This window comes from Pipistrellus hanaki (assembly GCF_964339955.1).
Source record: "Pipistrellus hanaki genome assembly, chromosome: 1".
NCBI lineage: Eukaryota > Metazoa > Chordata > Mammalia > Chiroptera > Vespertilionidae > Pipistrellus > Pipistrellus hanaki.
Genome location: NC_140503.1, coordinates 205,283,538 through 205,300,980, shown reverse-complemented (window position 1 = coordinate 205,300,980; position 17,443 = coordinate 205,283,538). Strand labels below are relative to the sequence as shown.

The window sequence follows — 17,443 nt, the reverse complement described above, 5'->3', positions numbered from 1 at the left end:
TTTTCTCCCTGCAAAACGGAAACCGCTCTTCTCCCTCACCCTAGACTTGGTGTTTTCAAGAGAAAATGCAAGAGAACGGGAACTTGCAATAAATTTAATGAAATAAATTTAAAAAATTGTACTTGGATTTTTATTAGTGTCTATCTTATAACAAGCACATGAAGTATAATTTATTATTTAAAAAAATAAAAAATAAAGTGTACCTTTTGTTTCTTTTTTTGAGCCTAAAAAACACACCTCTGATAATACAGTGATTATTATGAGAGGGTCATAAAGGAAGAGGGTACTGGGAGGAAAACTATATACGTGCTCAGGCTGCAGTGACGGGGTCGCTCCTGACGTTTAAAGCAGCGTGCGGAAAGATACCTTCGCATCCCGTGGCTCGGCTTCAGAGCGCCGCTTCCGTGCTGCTTCTATTTTGGAATCCGGGGCATCTGAATTATCGTCTGAAAATCAGTTTGGACAGAATCACAAAGGGAGAAAAGCTACATGGGAAATGAAACACTCGGTTCTGTTTTAGGACAGTCTGAGACTTCTTTCCGGGGCGTGTGCTTCAGAGATGCTAGGTATTCTAAAGGTATGTGTGTCATGTGATTTGAACACTGAACACTGGCCTTGGCAAAGTAAAAAAAAAAAAAAATACTAATATAAAAATCCACAAATGCTCAGATGTCACCACAAACACAGCAGTTCTATGGAAAGGGCTGAGGGCATGTGGATACTCCACTTCCTGAATGAGTTTCTGATGAGGTGCAGTTAGTGATGAAGACCATGGGCCTGGCTGGGAATCTCTCAGGATCTTATTTTCTTTGTTTATTAAATGGTGACAATACCTTACACATAGTTATTGTGAATGTGGATGTTACCATGGATAATAACTAGATATAGTATGAAATGAATAATTATAAAATAGTTGTTTCCTATTAAAAAAAGCAAAGTTTTTCTCATATATTATTTAGCTAGTGGCCTGGTGCATGGATTCACGCACACGGAAAGGAAATTAATTAGAAGAAACATTTTAATATCACTACTCGCCCTTTCTCTATAATAGAAGTGTCAACCAACTTCACGATCGACAATGACATATCGAAACGCATGCAACTGGCACCAGCAAGAGCTTTATATGTATACTGGAGGCCGGTATACGAATTCACACACCAGGTCCTTCGGCCTGGCCTGTGGGATTGGGCCAAAACTGGCTCTCCAACATCCCCTAAAGGGTCCCAGAATACAAGAGGGCACAGACCATGCCGAGGAAGCCCACCGGTGCATGACTGGGAAGGAGAGAGACACGGGAGTTGGCCAGCCAGGGAGAGATTGTGGAACGGCTCCAGGGCGTGTCCAGCCTGTTTTGCTCAGACTTGATTGACTAGACCTTAGCAGCATGCTAACCTACTAGTTGGAGCATCTGCCCCCTGTTGGTCAGTGTACAACATAGCAACTGGTTGATTGCCTCCTGGTGGTCAGTGCATGTCATAGAGAGCAGTTGAGTGGCCTTAGCATATCATTAGCATAGTATGCTTTCTTTGGTTGAACGACTGACTGGCCAACTGGACAATTAGCATATCAGGCTTTTATTATATAGGATTTTTAAATTGCCATTGTGCATCATATATACTGGCAGGTCGGCCTTGCCATGTGCTAGTCAAGGTTTAGTTTTAAATTGCCAGTTCCTGTCATACGTACCAGCTGGTTGGTCTGTCTGATAGACGGACATACGTTTAGTCACTTAGCCTTTTATGTAAATAGATGTTTACTGAACTTGTACTTTGTGTCAGATATCTTTATATATAAAAGGCTAATGTGCAAAGTGTCTCTATGGGAGTTTGACCAGCAGCCATGGAAGGGAGGACCTGGGGACCCTATCTGTGCACAAATGTCATGCACAAGGCCTCTAGTTAAAGTATAAAAATCTCTGCACTGTCCAGTAATGGTAGCCACTAGCCACACGGGACTCCTGAAATTTAAAGTAATTAAGTATGAACACAATAAAAAATTCAATCTTTCATTTACATGGACCACATTCAAGCGCACGGCAGTAGCCACTGTTCTAGACAAAACAAATACGGGCATTTTCCCGCTGGACGGCACTGCCACAGACCAGGAGGAAGCCAACGAGGCTCAGGAGGGCCATTAGGACCCTTAGTGCTTCACTAGCTCTGTGGGGCACTGGTTCACAACCTAAAATAAGGAATTTGGTGGTGCCTGCCTGGGCCTCAGGCCCCGGCTGCAGGAGTCCCAGGGGCAGGGTCTTCCTCAGCAGGCAATCTGGACCAAGTCCATAAAAGACCCTTCAGGTGTCAAGCTGGTCTGGAAACCAACTACACTCAAGAGCTGGGAAGTAAACAACTACAATTCATCCATGAACACGTGGGCTTGATTTAAAAACACGAACACATGTGGACTCAGGCAATTCAAACCCACATTCTTCAAGGTCAACTGCGTTTTTTATCCTTGTTTGGGAATCTGTGCATAGGTAGGGCTGACCTAAGTTGCACTCAGATTTTCTACTGTGTATGTGGTCAAGGTCCCTACCCCTCGTTCTGTTAAAGAGTCAACTGTACCACCCTCTAGAATTTTCTGCTCTTGGTCCACTATTTCACATGTGAAAAAAAACATGATTTTCAAATACGCCTGAAACAAGAACATGAATGTTCTAAGTACCCAGTTCGTCTTCTGAAGAGGGGTAGTGCTTCTTCCTTTTCCTCCTAGGTGTATGCTTTTCCTTCTCCTCCACCTGAAATTAAGAATGACCCTGTTAAAGACACTTGGATTTATATCCTGCCCACTGAAACAAGACACATTAACTTCTAACCTTCATATAATTTCATATAAAAGTCTAGAATAACACTTTTGGCAACTAGATTTGGATTAGTTTAGCTTGAGTCTTTTCTTTTTTTCAATTCGAGTGTAAATCTACATGAACTATCAAATCTGTCTCTGGTTACACACTATACTTCACACAGTTCTAAAATGCATTTACAAAGCATTTCTCATGTTGCCATCTCTGCAGTCGGGCTATGCGTGACAAAGGCACAACATGAATTAACGGGTGTTTCTCTCCCCTCAGTGGCCCATGAAAGGGCAGATGAGAGGCAGGACATGAAAAGAGATTCTTGAGTGTGCGACAGGGACACATCCAAATCACCCCGGAGTCTGTCCAATTACCTGAGCACTAGCTGAGCAGACACAGATCACAGTGATATGGCGAACTCTCAACCCTCCCCTTTATCTGTGACATATACACAGAGTGAAGCCTCTGTGCACGCATGAAAATACCGTAAAAACACAAAACCCCCAAGTGTCTTATGAAAACCCACCTCTGTAGGATCTGCTTCAGCACCTTGACCCCGTCTGGCTTCTGTGCTGTCATCTCTAGCACTGGAGATCTCTGAGCAATAAGCACAAAAGAAAAACAACCTTAAATATTGATTCATCCCAATACCCACTGTAGGGCTGAGTGTGGCAGGGGAAGGAAAGAGGAGGAGACTTTGCAGATGACGTGGCGGGACACCACCAGGGAAGCTGGGACTTCCATTTCCAGATGTGAGACAGAGGGGTTCAGGGAGGGAAGAGGATCCCTGACTTCACAGCCCCCCTCCTGGCCCCGGCAGCAGCACAGCGTGTGTGCCCAAGAACAGGCGTCACTTCTCAGTCACCAGGTTAGCAAACCCCCAAACCACAGGATAATCACACATGGGAGAAGGCGCGGGGTGACAACTGAAAAGCCACTGGGGACACTTTGGCACATTCAGCCAAACTGAGGAGTGTCTCCCGACCCAGCAATCCACACCTGGAGGGACAGGTGCACTCACTACACACGTACCCAGAAACAGGGACAGGATCACACATGGGGGAGCTCTTTGTCATGGGAGAAGTGACTAAAAACCTAACGAAGCCAAAAAGTAAGAACTGGTCTAGTCACACCCAGAACACAGAGCAGCTGAAGGAAAGTAACTAGAGGAGACACACGGACATGACAACCTTTCCAAACACAGTGCTGCCGAAGGAATGTGGTGGAGTTTCTGCAAGATACCCTCTTCCTAATGCTCTCACCACAGGCTGCGCACTGTGTGTGAGAACATGCACAGTGAATAGAGTGGTGGGTCTCTGTGGGGTAGATACAAGGAGGCTGGGATTGGGATGGGATAATGTAGACTCAACTGTATCCATAATGTTAAAAAAAAAAAAAAAAAAAAAAAAAAACATCTGAAGCAAATATAAATTTTAAGTTATGACAAAATTAGGTGGTGAGCATGTGGATTATAATTACTGCTGCTTCTGCTGGTTTGAAATATGGTGTAACACGCTCTAAAATAGCTTTAGCGGGGATTAAGACCACTTTCCCCATTGTTAGATACAGAATGAACAAAATTGGTAGGAACAAGCCAAACTCCCTGTTCTGTTGGAGAAGAGAATTATCCCTCTGGAGTTGGCAGCCTTCTCCGTCATGAAGTGAAACCCCACCCCTGGGAGAGACCGACATAAAGGTGACAGCCCTCATCCATGAGGAACTAACCCCGCACGCCCTCAGCTCAGCATTCTCCCGCAGTGCACACCACAGGAACTGCATGTCTGCATGTGCACGGAACGGAGCCCACCATGAGGTCACTGGCAAGTTCTAGTGCTCCAGGCATCGCTTACACACTGCCTGCCTGGCCTTGACTAAGCCTGGGCTTCTTAGGCCTCAGTTTCCTCAACTCCACCTCACCTGACTGCATTACCTCAACTCAATGGGAGGAGACCTAGGGATACTTGTCCCAGGGCCTGACACACCAGGCATTTAACAAGTGTCATTGTAGCTGCTAGCAGAATGACTCCTAGGAAATTAGTTAACTTACCTTCTTTGTTCTGAGACTTGCTGTGAACGTCTTCATTTGTTCTTGAGCCTGAATTTTCCACCTAAATATACAATAGGAAACTGTAGTTGTGGATAATCTGAAAAGTCTAGGAGGCAGGAGGGAAAGGAAAGGGGATGCGCATGATCTAATGTTAGCGGGGACGCTGAGAGAGGCTGGGATGCGTGCTCTTTTCATTTTCACCCCAAGTTCAAGAGCACAGAGCATCTTCTGGAGGAAGACCCCATTAACAATTACCATTCACGTGCTTATTCTCCTTGCCTTTAAAATTATTGCCGCAAAAGAGTAAGAAAGAAAACATCCCTGAATTCTGTGATTTTTCTTCCCATCCAATGATCCCTCTTGATTTTTTTTTTTTTCTCTTTACTTAAAATGCTAAAGGATTCTGTCGTTCTGTCCTAAGATTTCTCTTTGGCAAATCTTGTCAACTACACCTTTGGTTTCTCTTTACTGAGGGGAAGTCTCAGAATAGCCTAAAACGTTAAAAACCCAGAATTAGAAAGGCTGGCTGTGCCTGGATGGGGAGGCAGCTGCGGGGACTCAGGGAGTGAGGGAAGCTCTGAGGGAGGACAGGACACATGATGGGAGCTCACAGTCGCCCGCTAGCTCTGCAGGGAAAGCCTGAACCAAACCAATGGGCTTCTCCTTCCTTCTCTCTCAGCAGCCTGTGCTGAGCTTCCAGCTCCAAACGGGGTGTGTCCAGAGGGTGAGGCCCCTGAGGCCACAGGGGCTGGGGAAAGATCGTGGCTGCCTGCAGTGTACAAGCGTTTTACAGTGTCCATTCCTGGTATGATCTCAGGGCACCAAAGGGATTATGAGAGCCACATGTGAAAAAAAAAGTATACCTGGCCATTACAGCTTGGTATTTTCAGAAAGACTGCACTAAAACATAAAGTCAACTTTAGTTCTCAAAAATAGGCTGTGTCCACAGCACCGCAGTTAATGACTGCCACAAACCGGCTTGCAACGCAGCAAGAAACGACAGGAAGGCTGGTTCTCTGACATTTCCTAACATTGGCGCCCCAGATGAGCATCCTGGTCTCAGCAATCTGGGCCGCCTTCTGCTTCCTCGGTCTTCTTTCGTGACACTGGCCTAGATTCAGTGCTGGAAATTCAGAGCGGCTTTTTTGTTTTTGAGGAAAATAACTATATTTCATGATACCAGTGGATATAGTGGGATGTGAAAAAGGACAAGTAAATATTCTGGTTAGGTGAACTCGAGAGGAGAGCATGCTACCGCCCGCCTCCTGTCTCCTAAGTAATGCACAGGGAAGTCCTCCCCCATGGCTCTCAAACACTAAACCAAAACCACCCAACCACGAGGGAAACGAGCCTCCACAGCGACTCACCTTCAGTGATGCGTTCACCAACCCAGACTCCCTCTGCTGGTCAGCTGTTCAAAACGACAGTGAGAGATAAGGAAACTGAGTACTGAGCCTGGACCACAAAGAAACAACTCAGAGATGCTCAGAGCAGTCAGGCAGGGCTGAGATGCTACGCGTCTGGCTGCCCCTGTGGCTTATATAACTCTGACCACGTACTCTCTCTGGTCTACGTTCTATCAGAGTATCCACAGCAATGAAAGCCGCCAGCCGGTCTTGACTGCAATGGCAGTGTCCCTAATTCACCCCCGATCTCATGGCCAAAGCCCCGCAGCTCGGAAGCAGGGTGGGAGACCTCCAGACAGGCAGGCCGCAGTGCGAAGCTGGGTCATCAGATGAAAAGTTAGGTCCTCCCCCTTGAACAGCAAAGGTCTATTTATATTCTTTGGAAACTTCAAGTACAAGGTCTACTGCTTCTAATCAACATGACAGAACGCACATTTTTCTTTCAAACAACTTCCTTTTACGTAAGTACATCTCTTACTGAACCATACCCAGACACAGGGATCTGGAATAACTGTGGGAACAAAGGACTTCAGAACCTACAAAGTGTCCTCTTTTTTTTTTAAAAAAAATATTGTTTTAAAATTTATTTTTACAGAGAGAGGAAGGGAGAGGGAAGGGGAAAGAGAAACATGGATTTGTGATCAACCAGCTGCCTCCTGCAAGCCCCCCACTGGGAAATCAAACCTGCAACCTAGATGTGCCCCGAGAATCGAACCAACAACCTTCTGGTGCATGGGAGGACGCCACACCGGCCAGGGCTCAGTTTTCTACTTGGTAAATGTCAAGAGGTCTAATCCACACAACAAAGCTCTTCGGGGCCCTCAATGAGTTTTGAGTGGAGACAAGTTCTGGACCACAGAGCGTGTTGCTGCCCTAATCCTTCCTGACGCTGGGCACGCACTTTCCTAAGACTGCAGTGGCCACTGACGACTGCGGTGTGGACGGGCCGGAAGGCTCTGCAAGCGGGGAGCAGCTTAGGCGTGGTCACCAGGGCCCGGCCAGGGCTCCCAGGCCCAGAGCAAGGGGGTTACTAGTAGACAGGAGGATGCACAGCAGCATCCCTGCCTTTTGGAAATGAGCTGTGATAACAGCCCCAGTCCCTAGGAGGGCAGGGAGGCACAGACACATGTTGGGGATGGAGCAAGAGCTTGCTCAAAGCAACTTTCTGTTTGCCATGAGTGGAGCTATCACATTTAAACAGTTACCTCCTGCCCTAACCAGTTTGGCTCAATGGATAGAGCGTCAGCCTGCGGACTGAAAGGTCCCAGGTTCGAGTCCCATCAAGGTCATGTACCTGGGCTGTGGGCACATCCTCCGTTGGAGGTGTGCGGGAGGCAGCTGATCGATGTTTCTCTCTCCTCGATGTTTCTAACTCTCTATCCCTCTCCCTTCCTCTCTGTAAAAAAAAAATCAATATATCTTAAAAAAAAAAAAATAAAGTTACCTCCTATGAAAATGGCACTTCATAAGAAAAGGTTTGTGTTAAAAATGAAATCAGAGGGTTCTCTCTAACCTATTTTAAAACGTGCAAGGCAAATTCATATATCCTGTCAGCACGTTGTGATGAGCTGGCTACTGATGCTAAGCCGCAATGAAAGGTACAACCACATGCGAGGGAAGATGACGTGAACACCTGCTAAAAGGAGCTTACCTCGTCCAGCCGGCTTTCTCCCACGTGGACTTTCTGATGGTGCTGGAATTTCAGGAGCTCTGTCTTCCACCGTTGGTGCAAGTGTCTAAAAAGTCCAAATTGCCATAAAACGTTACTTAGCTGCGGTTTTTATAACAAGAAGGCAAATCTAACCCCAAGCGAATTAAAAAAACACCCAGAGTTTTGTAACAATATAAAACGCTACTTTCATCAAGTCTGTGCAAAATTTCAAAATGAATACATGTTGGCTTTTACAAGCAAACAAACAAAAAAACACCAGAAAACGAAAAATCAATCTAATTTCATATTTCACCCATCAATGGCTCTCCTACTGCTTTACATTAAAACTCCAGTTTAGTACAACACTGAGGCCCTTCCTGACCGGCACTGCTCCCTCACGAGGCCGGGACCTCCAAACCAATGCAGTACCTCCCATGCACCACGGACCCTCCCTCTGTGCCTACAACTGACTTCCCTGACTGGCATGCTTTCTGTTCCTTCTCTGGTGAACTTGTATCTACTTGCTAAATTCCATGTCCTCCTTCGAGCCCTCCTGCCTGCCTACCACTGCCCTGCTCGCTGGGAGGGCGCTTCGGGAGCAGGCTGAGAAGGGGACACAGCGATTAAAGTATGTAAACCACAAAGGCCATGAGAAGCCAGGTTTCTTCTAAGTATGATGGGAAGCCACTGGAAATCTTAAGCAGGGTAATGGCATGACCTAATTTATATTTCTCAAGCTAGCGCCCAGGGCCGAGCTAATCAGAGGAGCGGGGCCGGAGAGGAAGGAAGTTAGCAGGGACCCACTGAAGCGAGGTGGAGACTAGGGCAGCATCTGCAGAACCAGAAACAGGAGGACTCCAGTTACACTCTGGGAGGGAGCCTATGAGAACTGGCCGTGGCTTAAACTTGGGTGACTCGGGTTTCTGGTTGGAGCAAATGGAACTGATGACGACCCTACATACAGGGATGATGGAGGCTCTTGGCTCTCCACCACAGGATGTAACATTAACTGTACTTAAGTGTCTTAAGTTCAATGACAACAAGAGAGCTGCACACAGGGGAAACGGTACGGACACACTTACAGCTCGGCGCAGCTGAACCGTCAGCCATACCTCAGTCTTCAAGCTGGCTTTCAAGTCCAATCCTCCCACGCCATACGATGGAGACTCTTCGCTGCCTAATGAAAGCCAAAGCCATTAAAGCAATGTAAGACTTGCTTGCACAATACATCCTGAACCAAAAGGAAACAGAAGGCTCTTACCCAGCACAGCCCACCACTTTGCCATTTTCTTTGGCAGTCAACAGAAAATGAGGAAAAGGAGTATGTATGAAAATTACCCGAGGAAATGCCTGGGTCATTTAAGATTTTGTGGAGACGGTTACATTGTCTCTTGCTGTTAGGAGAGCGGTATATTATTTGTGGAGACATCTATTCCCAAGTGTTCTTAAATAGCCACCTGGATCCCTATTTTATACAACAGAAAGCTGAGCTTCAGAGGTAGTGTTTTCTAAAAGGCACCTAAGTACCATGCAAGTTACCTAAGTTCTATGACCCCGTCTGCTCATCTGGAAAATGGTGATAAGAGAATACTGATTTCCTGAGCTGAAGGTCAGGACGGGTTAGTAACCTGCAGCTTCCAGCCCCCTGGCCTCCTGCCTCTGCCCCGAGCCCATGAGCAATGGGTGTGAGGCTCTGAGCTTCTGAACACAAGTTCCTCTTGGAGAGACTTGACCTTTGCGTCTGGTAAGTTATTTAGTGCCATTCTGGAATCAAAACTATGTTTTGGAAGGTTGCTGTAAATGGATTCAATGCACAATCATCTCTGTAAAATGCTACAATTTGCCGTTAGAGGGGTTCTCACCTTTGTCACCCACATTTTCTCTGGGAGAAACAGTGACCGCGAGGGCTCCTTCCTTCTGGGATGGCTCCGCCATGCCATCTCCTGTGTTCTCGGCCGGCGCCTGAGCACTCTCGATGGGCAAGTCCTGCTCACACTCGGCCGCTGGCAGAGCCGAGCTGCAGACATCCGGAAGGACGGAGTGGGCAGGAGCGGCGTCGGGCCCTTGGCCGTGAACACACGCGGTGGTGGTGGGGTCCCGCTGGGCAGGACAGGGCTGCTCCACTGCAGTGCCTGTGCCCGGTGGCCCGCCCTCAGCCATCTCAGGACCAGCCTTCCCTGCTGTCACAGCGCGGGTACTAACGGAGGAGCCCTCAGCCGTCTGCCCAGATGTGTGCTCTGGTCTCAGGCTTGCAGGCTGGCCAGCACTCTTCTCCACATCCCCCACTGCCAAAGGGCTGGCCGTATCGCTGTCCCCTGCCGTCTCTGCCTCGGGGCTCAAGGGTATTCTCTTCTCCCCCGACTGGCCTCCCGCTGCGGAGGGTGCGCTGACTGGCACCCTGGCCCGCCCGTCCTCTGGGCTCACTGGTTTTCCCCTGGCGAGTGGCCCGGGACACTGATAGTTGCTCTCGGCGATGAGGCTGGGCGTGGGGGCCTCACACTTGCTCCTCTTTGCGGCAGAGCGGCCCCCTGGCCCTTCTGGGTGGCCTGCGGTCGGAGGAGTCTCCCCATGCCCGTCCTGGCCGGCGGGGCCCAGTTCGGCCGTGCTGGTGGAGATGAGGGCGGCCTCGCTCCCGTCCTCCGCCCCTGCAGCGGCAGGCCGGTCTTCGTCCTGCGGCCCGGCCCCGCGCATGGCCGCTTCCCGGCCTTCGGAGGTGCTCGTGGAGATCACCGTGGTGTCGCTCACCTCCTCCGCCGGCGCGGCCGAGGGGCCCACGTGCTCCGGAGGGATGGCACTGGACACCGGGCCCTCGCAGTCCTCCCCGGAGCTGGTGGAGATGACGGCGCTCCCGTCCTTCTCCTCCACGGCCGGGCCCGGCTGCTCACCTCCGCTCTCCGCGGCCACCCCGGCCACGCAGGCCTCGCGGCCCTCGGCCACGCTGGTGGAGATGAGGGCGCACTCGTCCTTCTCCTCCTTGCTGGTGGAGGCGAGGGGGCTCTCGGCCTTGGTGGGTGCGCTGGGCATGGGCACCTCGAAGTCCTCGGTGACCGGCACGGGGCCGGGGGCTCTCCCTCCCACCGCTGTGACGGGCTGCTGGCCGCCCGCACCCAGGATGGTGCTGGCGCTGGAGACGGGCACTTCGCACTCCTCCACGAGGCTGGTGGAAATCATGGCGCATTCGTCCTTCTCCTCCTCTCCCCCAGCAGCCACGGGGCTCTCCTCCCCCGAAGCCGCACTGGGCATGGGGGCCTCGAACTCCTCCGTGCTGACCCCGGGGCCTTCCGCGCCCTCTTCGGCCCGCAGGGAACTCGGGTGACCCTCCCCATCTGTCCTGGCGCTCAGCGGCGCGGGGCACTCATGCATCGTGCTGGTGGAAATCACCAGGCCCAGGCCCCGACTCTGGTTGGCGATGGTGTCACTGGCGGTGGCAGCCACGTGGCCATCACACTCCTCACTGTCCACAGAGGTGATGGCGCCTTCATCTTCTTTCTCCCCGGGCGACGTGCGATGAGCCTCCCGCTCTGGGCCTGCGGCAGACACCAGCCCCTCGTGACTGCCGCCCACCAGGCCCGTGGAGATAGCGGCCTCTTCGGCATGCTCTTTCCTATCGCTCTGGCCTGAAGCTGCGCTGGTCATGGGCCCCTCACACGCACCAGGCCCCAGTGCCACCCCAGCCTTCGCTGAAGCCACGCTGGTCACGCTGCTTTCCACGATCCCCTTGGCGCTGGAGCAGATCTCCGCGTCCTTCACCCCCTGGTCTGAGGCGCTCATGCTGTCCACGCTACCTTCGTGGGCCCCAACCCGGGCGTCCCCTTCCTCCGCGCTCTCACACACGGGCACCCCTTCGCCCTCCTCGATCCCCGCGCAGGCGGAGGCGGGCCCGGCCTCGTTGCCTCTCCCCGTGCTGGTCACCACGCCCTCCCCTTCCTCGTCCTCCTCTTTGGCACCCGTGCTGGTGACGATGTCTTCGCCGTCCCCGGGCCCGGCGGCGACCAGGGGCACGTTGGTGGCTTCTTTGGCTGCGGCGCTGCCCGTGGCACTCTGCCCGTTGTCTTCGGACTCACAGCTCAGAGCCAGGCCCTCGCTGCCCTCCTCGGAGCCCGTGCAGCTGGCCGGCCCCTCGGCGTCTTCCGTGATGCCCGTGCTGGTGACGGCGCTCTCGCCCTCCACCCCGTCGTTCGCAGACCCCGCTCCCTCTCGGGGGACACCGGCTCCCGGTGGGGTGTCATTGTCCGCCAGGACCTCTGCCGCGCCCGTCACCAGGCGCTCCTCCTGCGGCCCCGCTCCGGTGGCTGCGCACACCGCTGTGCCTCCGCTTCCCCTTTCCGCTCCCGTACACGTGACAGTCCCCTCGGGCTCCTTTTTGGGGCCCACTCTCCTCACAGCTCTCTCCCCATGGCTTAAGGATCGCTCTCGCAGCTCTGTCCCAGCGCTGGTCACGGCCCCGTCGCTCTCGCCTTCCCCGGTGAAAGCCACAGGCCCCCCGGCTCTTTCCGAGTCCCGGCTGGAAGAGCCTTCGCATTTCCCTTCGGAGCCGGCGCTGGTCACCGCATCGTCCTTCTCCTCCGTCGTGGCGCTGTTGACGCCGTCGTTGGCCGTGGCCGCCTGGGCAACGACCGGGCCTGCGGCTGGCTCCCCGGATCCGGCCAGCGCACACTCCCCGCTCTCCCCCTCCTTGGTGCTGGTGAGGACGGTCTCGCTCTCCGAGAAGCCCTCCGTCACCACGGCGCCCCCTTCTTCTGCCGCTGCGAACACGGTGCCCGGGCTGGCGTGGGCCCCGGTGGGCAGGGCGTGGGCGCTGGGAGCCCCTGTGAGGCCATTGTCTGCCTCGATGGTGGTGCAGGGCGATGCCCGCTCTCCGTCGCCTGCTTCTGAAGTGGTGGTGGCGGCCCCAGCGTGTACCGGGCTCGAGGTCACGCCCTTGTCCTTCCCTTCGGTGCTGGTGGCCAGAGAAGGCCTCGCCGCGTCCTCAGCTTTCCGATTCCTCTGGTGTGAAACAGTGCCACCTCCTGCACTGGTGTCGACCTCACTGCTTTCCTGCCTTCTTGCAGCAGCTGTCGGGTGTCCTACTTCACCCGGGCCTCTGCTGTGCTGAAGTTCACCGGTCTGAGCATCTTTTTCGGGGCGCATGCTCCCGCCGGTGACAGCAGCCGGCCCATCCTTTCTGGCGCTTTCTGCTCCAGTTCTAACAGTCTGCTTGGAGGTGGGCTCTGTAGTCACGGCACTCTCTCTCCTGGCCTCGTCCATCGAGCTGCTTTCTTTGCTAATATTCTCATGTCCCACAGTCGTGTCTGTTAACTTGCTACCCACAGGCATGTTTACTTTCCCTTGTTTACCATGCAGTGTGGTGGCCTGGGAACCTTCTGGAATGTGCCTTTTGCTATCTAGGCTCCCTTTTGCTGGCATATCTGGTGCGGCAAGTGCTCTGCCTTCTTTGCCGTGGCTTGACCTCGGGACTTCTGATTCCCTCGCTGACAGGCTCTGCTGAGGGAGCCCCGAGCGGTCCCCCAGGCCGGTGCTGCCCGAGCTGCCGTCTGAAACAGGCCTTCTGTCGCCTGCAGGAGCCTCTGAGCCATGGGGCTGTTTCTGAGGCCCAGCAGTCACAGGACTTGACAGCGATGGGTCCACATCTGTGGAATGTTCTGGAACAGCTCGCTCCTCCGTGGGTCTCGGGTGCTTCCCAGGCTTCGGTGCCCGGCCGTTTTCTGCCGGGATGTGAGGCACCGTTCTGTGAGCGGCCTCGGGGTCCACACTGGTCTCAGGGGCTCCTGGCGGAGGGGGATCCCTGTCCCCGGGACTCGGCTTGTACACAGCACTCTGACCGTGTGCTTTCTTGGTCCCGGCGCTTTTAGGGTTGGTGTGCTTTTCAGAATTACTAGCCGCCGCTGTCCCACGTTCCGGTTTGCAGGCGGGGGCAGCTTTTGCATCTCCTGTGGAAGTTCGGAACTCATCCTTTAGGACTGCGGCTGTGGCTTTTGGCTTCATCGCGTTTTCAAGGCCGGGATCATGCTGAGCACCGCTGCTGTTGCTCTCCGGGGCTTTCGATGCTTCCAGCACGCTCCCGGCTGCCGGCTCCATGTCTGTCTCCATCGGTTCCTGCCCGGGGATCGGAGTGGCATCGCCTCCTCTTTTTGGTCTCTGGAGGGAGGAACTACTGGCTGCAGATTTCTCTTCTCCCTTGGCCATTTCTTGGGCTGAGCTGCCTCTTCGATTTTCACACGCCCTCCTGCTCAATTTCTTCTCTGTGACTGAGCTACTCCCTCTGGCCTTTTCGTGATTACTGTCAGCTTCCTTCCCATCCTTGTCATCAGATTTGCTTTCTTCCTTCTTCCTCACGTCCTTACTGCTGTGCTTTGCGTTTCGACCCTTGTGCCCCTCTGATAACCTCCTCTCCGGTCGGGAGGAGCCTGACTCCCTCTCCGCCTTGTGCTTGTCCTTGGCCAGCAGCGGCTTTGCTCGGTGACCGGAGTCCTTCTGGGCGCCGTGGGCCGAGGAGGCCGCGCCGTCGGCTGCAGGGTCAGCACCGGCCTCCTCGGATCTGTCCTCGGCTTTCGACTTGCGCTGTCTGTCCGGGTCACTGTCTTCTGTGCTCCTCTCCTTATCTGGTTTGGAAGCGGCTGTCTGTCTCGGGACGCCTTCTTGTGACTCGGTGTCACTGACTTTTAACGGCTTGCCTTGACTTTTGGATTTAGACTTGGGCGGGGGTCTTTCATCCTGCAAGCTCTTGGTTCTTCGCTTCTCCTTGGGAACAGCCTCTTCGGGTTTTGAACTGCTATCTAGATGAGTTGAGTCCACGTCACCTTTATCCTCTGAAAAGCTTTCACTTCTTCTCTGTAATGGGGTTCCATGTTGCTTGGAGCTCAGAGACTCTTTCTGAATTTTAGAATCACCCGACCTTTTCGATTTGTGCTCTGCCTTCGTTTTCTCAGTCAACGGGTGTTTCTCCTTTTTGTTGTTTTCCTTACGCACATTCTCATCCGTTTTTATAATGTATTCAGAAACTGGCTTTCCATCTTTGCCCAAAATGGACAATTTCCTTTCATTCCTATGCTTGTTCTTCCGCTCAGCTTTCTCATCCATGGAGAGCCTGGCTTGTTGGCTTTGCTTCTGAGCACCGTCCTCCCCTCTGGCCCCTTTCTCAGGGGGGTGGGGCTCCGTCTCATCGCCTGCCTTATGCGCACTCTCCCCTTTGTGTTTATGCTTCACAGATGTCTTGTCTTCGGACACAGTCTTCTCTTTCTCTGGCTTCTCCTTGGAGGCCTTTGTCTCTTTTTTGGGGAGGTTCTTCACATGCTGTGTTTCAGAATCCTCCTTCCTGACGTGCTTTTCACTTTTCAAGGTGCCTTTCTGCTTCGGGGGTTCTTCTGCACCCGCTTCTGAGCGCTCGGCTTGCCTCTTCCCATCGCGCGTGTCCGTCTCCTCCTGCGCCCCTTCCACCACCGCGGGAGTGGAGGTCCGTCTTTTGTGTTCTCTCTCCACTCTGGACTCATTTTTGCTTTCATCCGCTGAATGCAAACACTCGGAGAGCCTCCGGGTAGATTTACTTGCTTCACTCTTTGTGTGAACATGCTTCAAATCCTTGGAAGAAGACACCTTTTCCTTTTCACAGTGCTGCAAGAAGATAAAGGTTCAAATATGAGAAATACTACAGTCCATTTTTGTACCAAATTTAACACCTGAGTGCATTTCATATGCCGAGTGGTCACATATCTTATACCCTACTTGGTCTGTGCAAGCTGCCTGTGGTTGGGATTATTAATTCCGTTTTTGCACGAAGAAACTGGAACCCAGAAGGCCTCAGTAAGCTCAGACCTGGGCAATGCATTCAGAGGATCTCAGTCTAAAATTTAGTACTTTCCCCTACACCGCAGGCACCTTCAGAGAGACTAGCTGCTTCTCCAGGGCTGTCCATGCATGTAGGCCTTCTTTAACTCTCAATCACTACAGTCCACCAATACCCAGTGGTCATTAGTAAATATAAAATGAGTGGATGACAATCCAATATTCTTTTCAGTCCAAAGGCATATTGGAGCCAATTTAAAAAGTTTTCATTAGCCGAAACCGGTTTGGCTTAATGGATAGAGCGTCGGCTTGGGGACTGAAAGGTCCCGGGTTCGATTCCGGTCAAGGGCATGTGCCTTGGTTGCGGGCATATCCCCAGTAGGGGGTGTGCAAGAGGCAGCTGATGGATGACTCTCAAAGATGTTTCTAACTCTCTCTCTCTCTCCCTTCCTCTCTGTACAAAATCAATAAAAAAATATATTTTAAAAAGTTTCATTAAAATAAAAGTTGCCAACATTTTAGTTTAAACACCAGAAATTGTTCTTCTTTAAATGATGGGCTGAAGTTCCCAGACAGATTTCTGTGCCTCTGGGTCAGCTTACCATGGCATCTCTTTACAACTTAACACAAAGATTAATGTGCTTCTACTAATATGGGACCCAGGAGATAGCAAGGTTTTAAAAAATACTTTAAAATTTAAACTCCTCAAAGAAAAAACTAAAAGGGATTTCATCCACCTAATTTTAACTTAAGTTCTAACAAATAAATGTGAATAAAATTTTGGGATCATTTTTCAAAGAAATTCATCATAAAATTAAATATTTTTTAAAGTGACATTAAAATACCAGAATATACTTAAATATGCCTCAAATTTATAAATAAAGAAATCAAGACTACTTACTAGCTGTGAATAATTACTAAATTATTAGTTTTTCCCCTGGGAAGTGTTAAGATAGCTCATCTATAGAATTATAAATAAGGATTTAAAACAAATAAAAGCAAAAGTTTATCCCAAGAAAATAATCCAAAAAGGAGAAGAAATGTATTCATTGCCCATATTTTTACAATTTAAAATGTTCAAATCTCAGAAACATCTAAGTGCTTGACTATAAGGAAATGATTACATTATGGTCTATCTGTCAATCTGCTACCAGTAAATATATAAGTAAGAGTGAATGTTAAAAACATTTTGCAAGAATACACACACACTACGAAATTATGTGTATTTGTGGATGAAAAACAAAAGAGAATGAAAACAGGTGCTTTGTTATGGGGAGGGATTTTGTTTATTCCCCTTTTCTTCTATGTTACTGTAACTGGCAGTTTTGTTTTTGCCAATATAAGAAATGGAGTGGGTGGGAAGGGGGAATAGAAAAGTAGCTACTATCTAGATATATGATCACATGAATCAACTTGCCAAAATGAGGAATTCAGACCATAATGGAAATTTATAATATTATAGAATGTGAGGAATTTTTTATTTAACTTGGAAAAGATCAATTGCATTTCTAAGTATTACTTCAAAGGATGGAAGTATCTAACAAAAGAGCATAGAATATGGGCTTATTAATCTAGACATACCTCGCTTGTTTTGATTGTTTCTTTGGAATCTTCTTCTGCTTGCTGTTTCTTTTTAGAATTCTCATCAACATTCCTATGTAGGGGGAAAACGTCAAAATAAACTTTGAAATTTTCAGGAAGGTTAAAAAAAAAAGCGCTTAGCTTCCCTTTTGTATAAACACTTTATCCATAAATGCAGACTT

The 17,443-nt window shown here is 50.6% G+C and overlaps 1 protein-coding gene across 1 annotated transcript in view; it reads right to left on the bottom strand.

Moving 5' to 3' along the window:
• The window catches only part of BOD1L1 (biorientation of chromosomes in cell division 1 like 1), a 46,605-nt gene that overhangs the window by 8,614 nt on the left and 20,548 nt on the right, over window positions 1–17,443 (bottom strand). Inside the window, exons 9-17 of the mRNA XM_084888785.1 lie at window positions 17,262–17,334; window positions 9,761–15,509; window positions 9,011–9,075; window positions 7,899–7,983; window positions 6,209–6,252; window positions 4,842–4,902; window positions 3,321–3,391; window positions 2,665–2,737; window positions 367–446 (exon numbers count right to left, since the gene is read on the bottom strand). Of these exons, the coding sequence (XP_084744911.1) occupies window positions 367–446; window positions 2,665–2,737; window positions 3,321–3,391; window positions 4,842–4,902; window positions 6,209–6,252; window positions 7,899–7,983; window positions 9,011–9,075; window positions 9,761–15,509; window positions 17,262–17,334 (6,301 nt within the window). The remainder of the gene's footprint in view (window positions 1–366; window positions 447–2,664; window positions 2,738–3,320; window positions 3,392–4,841; window positions 4,903–6,208; window positions 6,253–7,898; window positions 7,984–9,010; window positions 9,076–9,760; window positions 15,510–17,261; window positions 17,335–17,443) is intronic.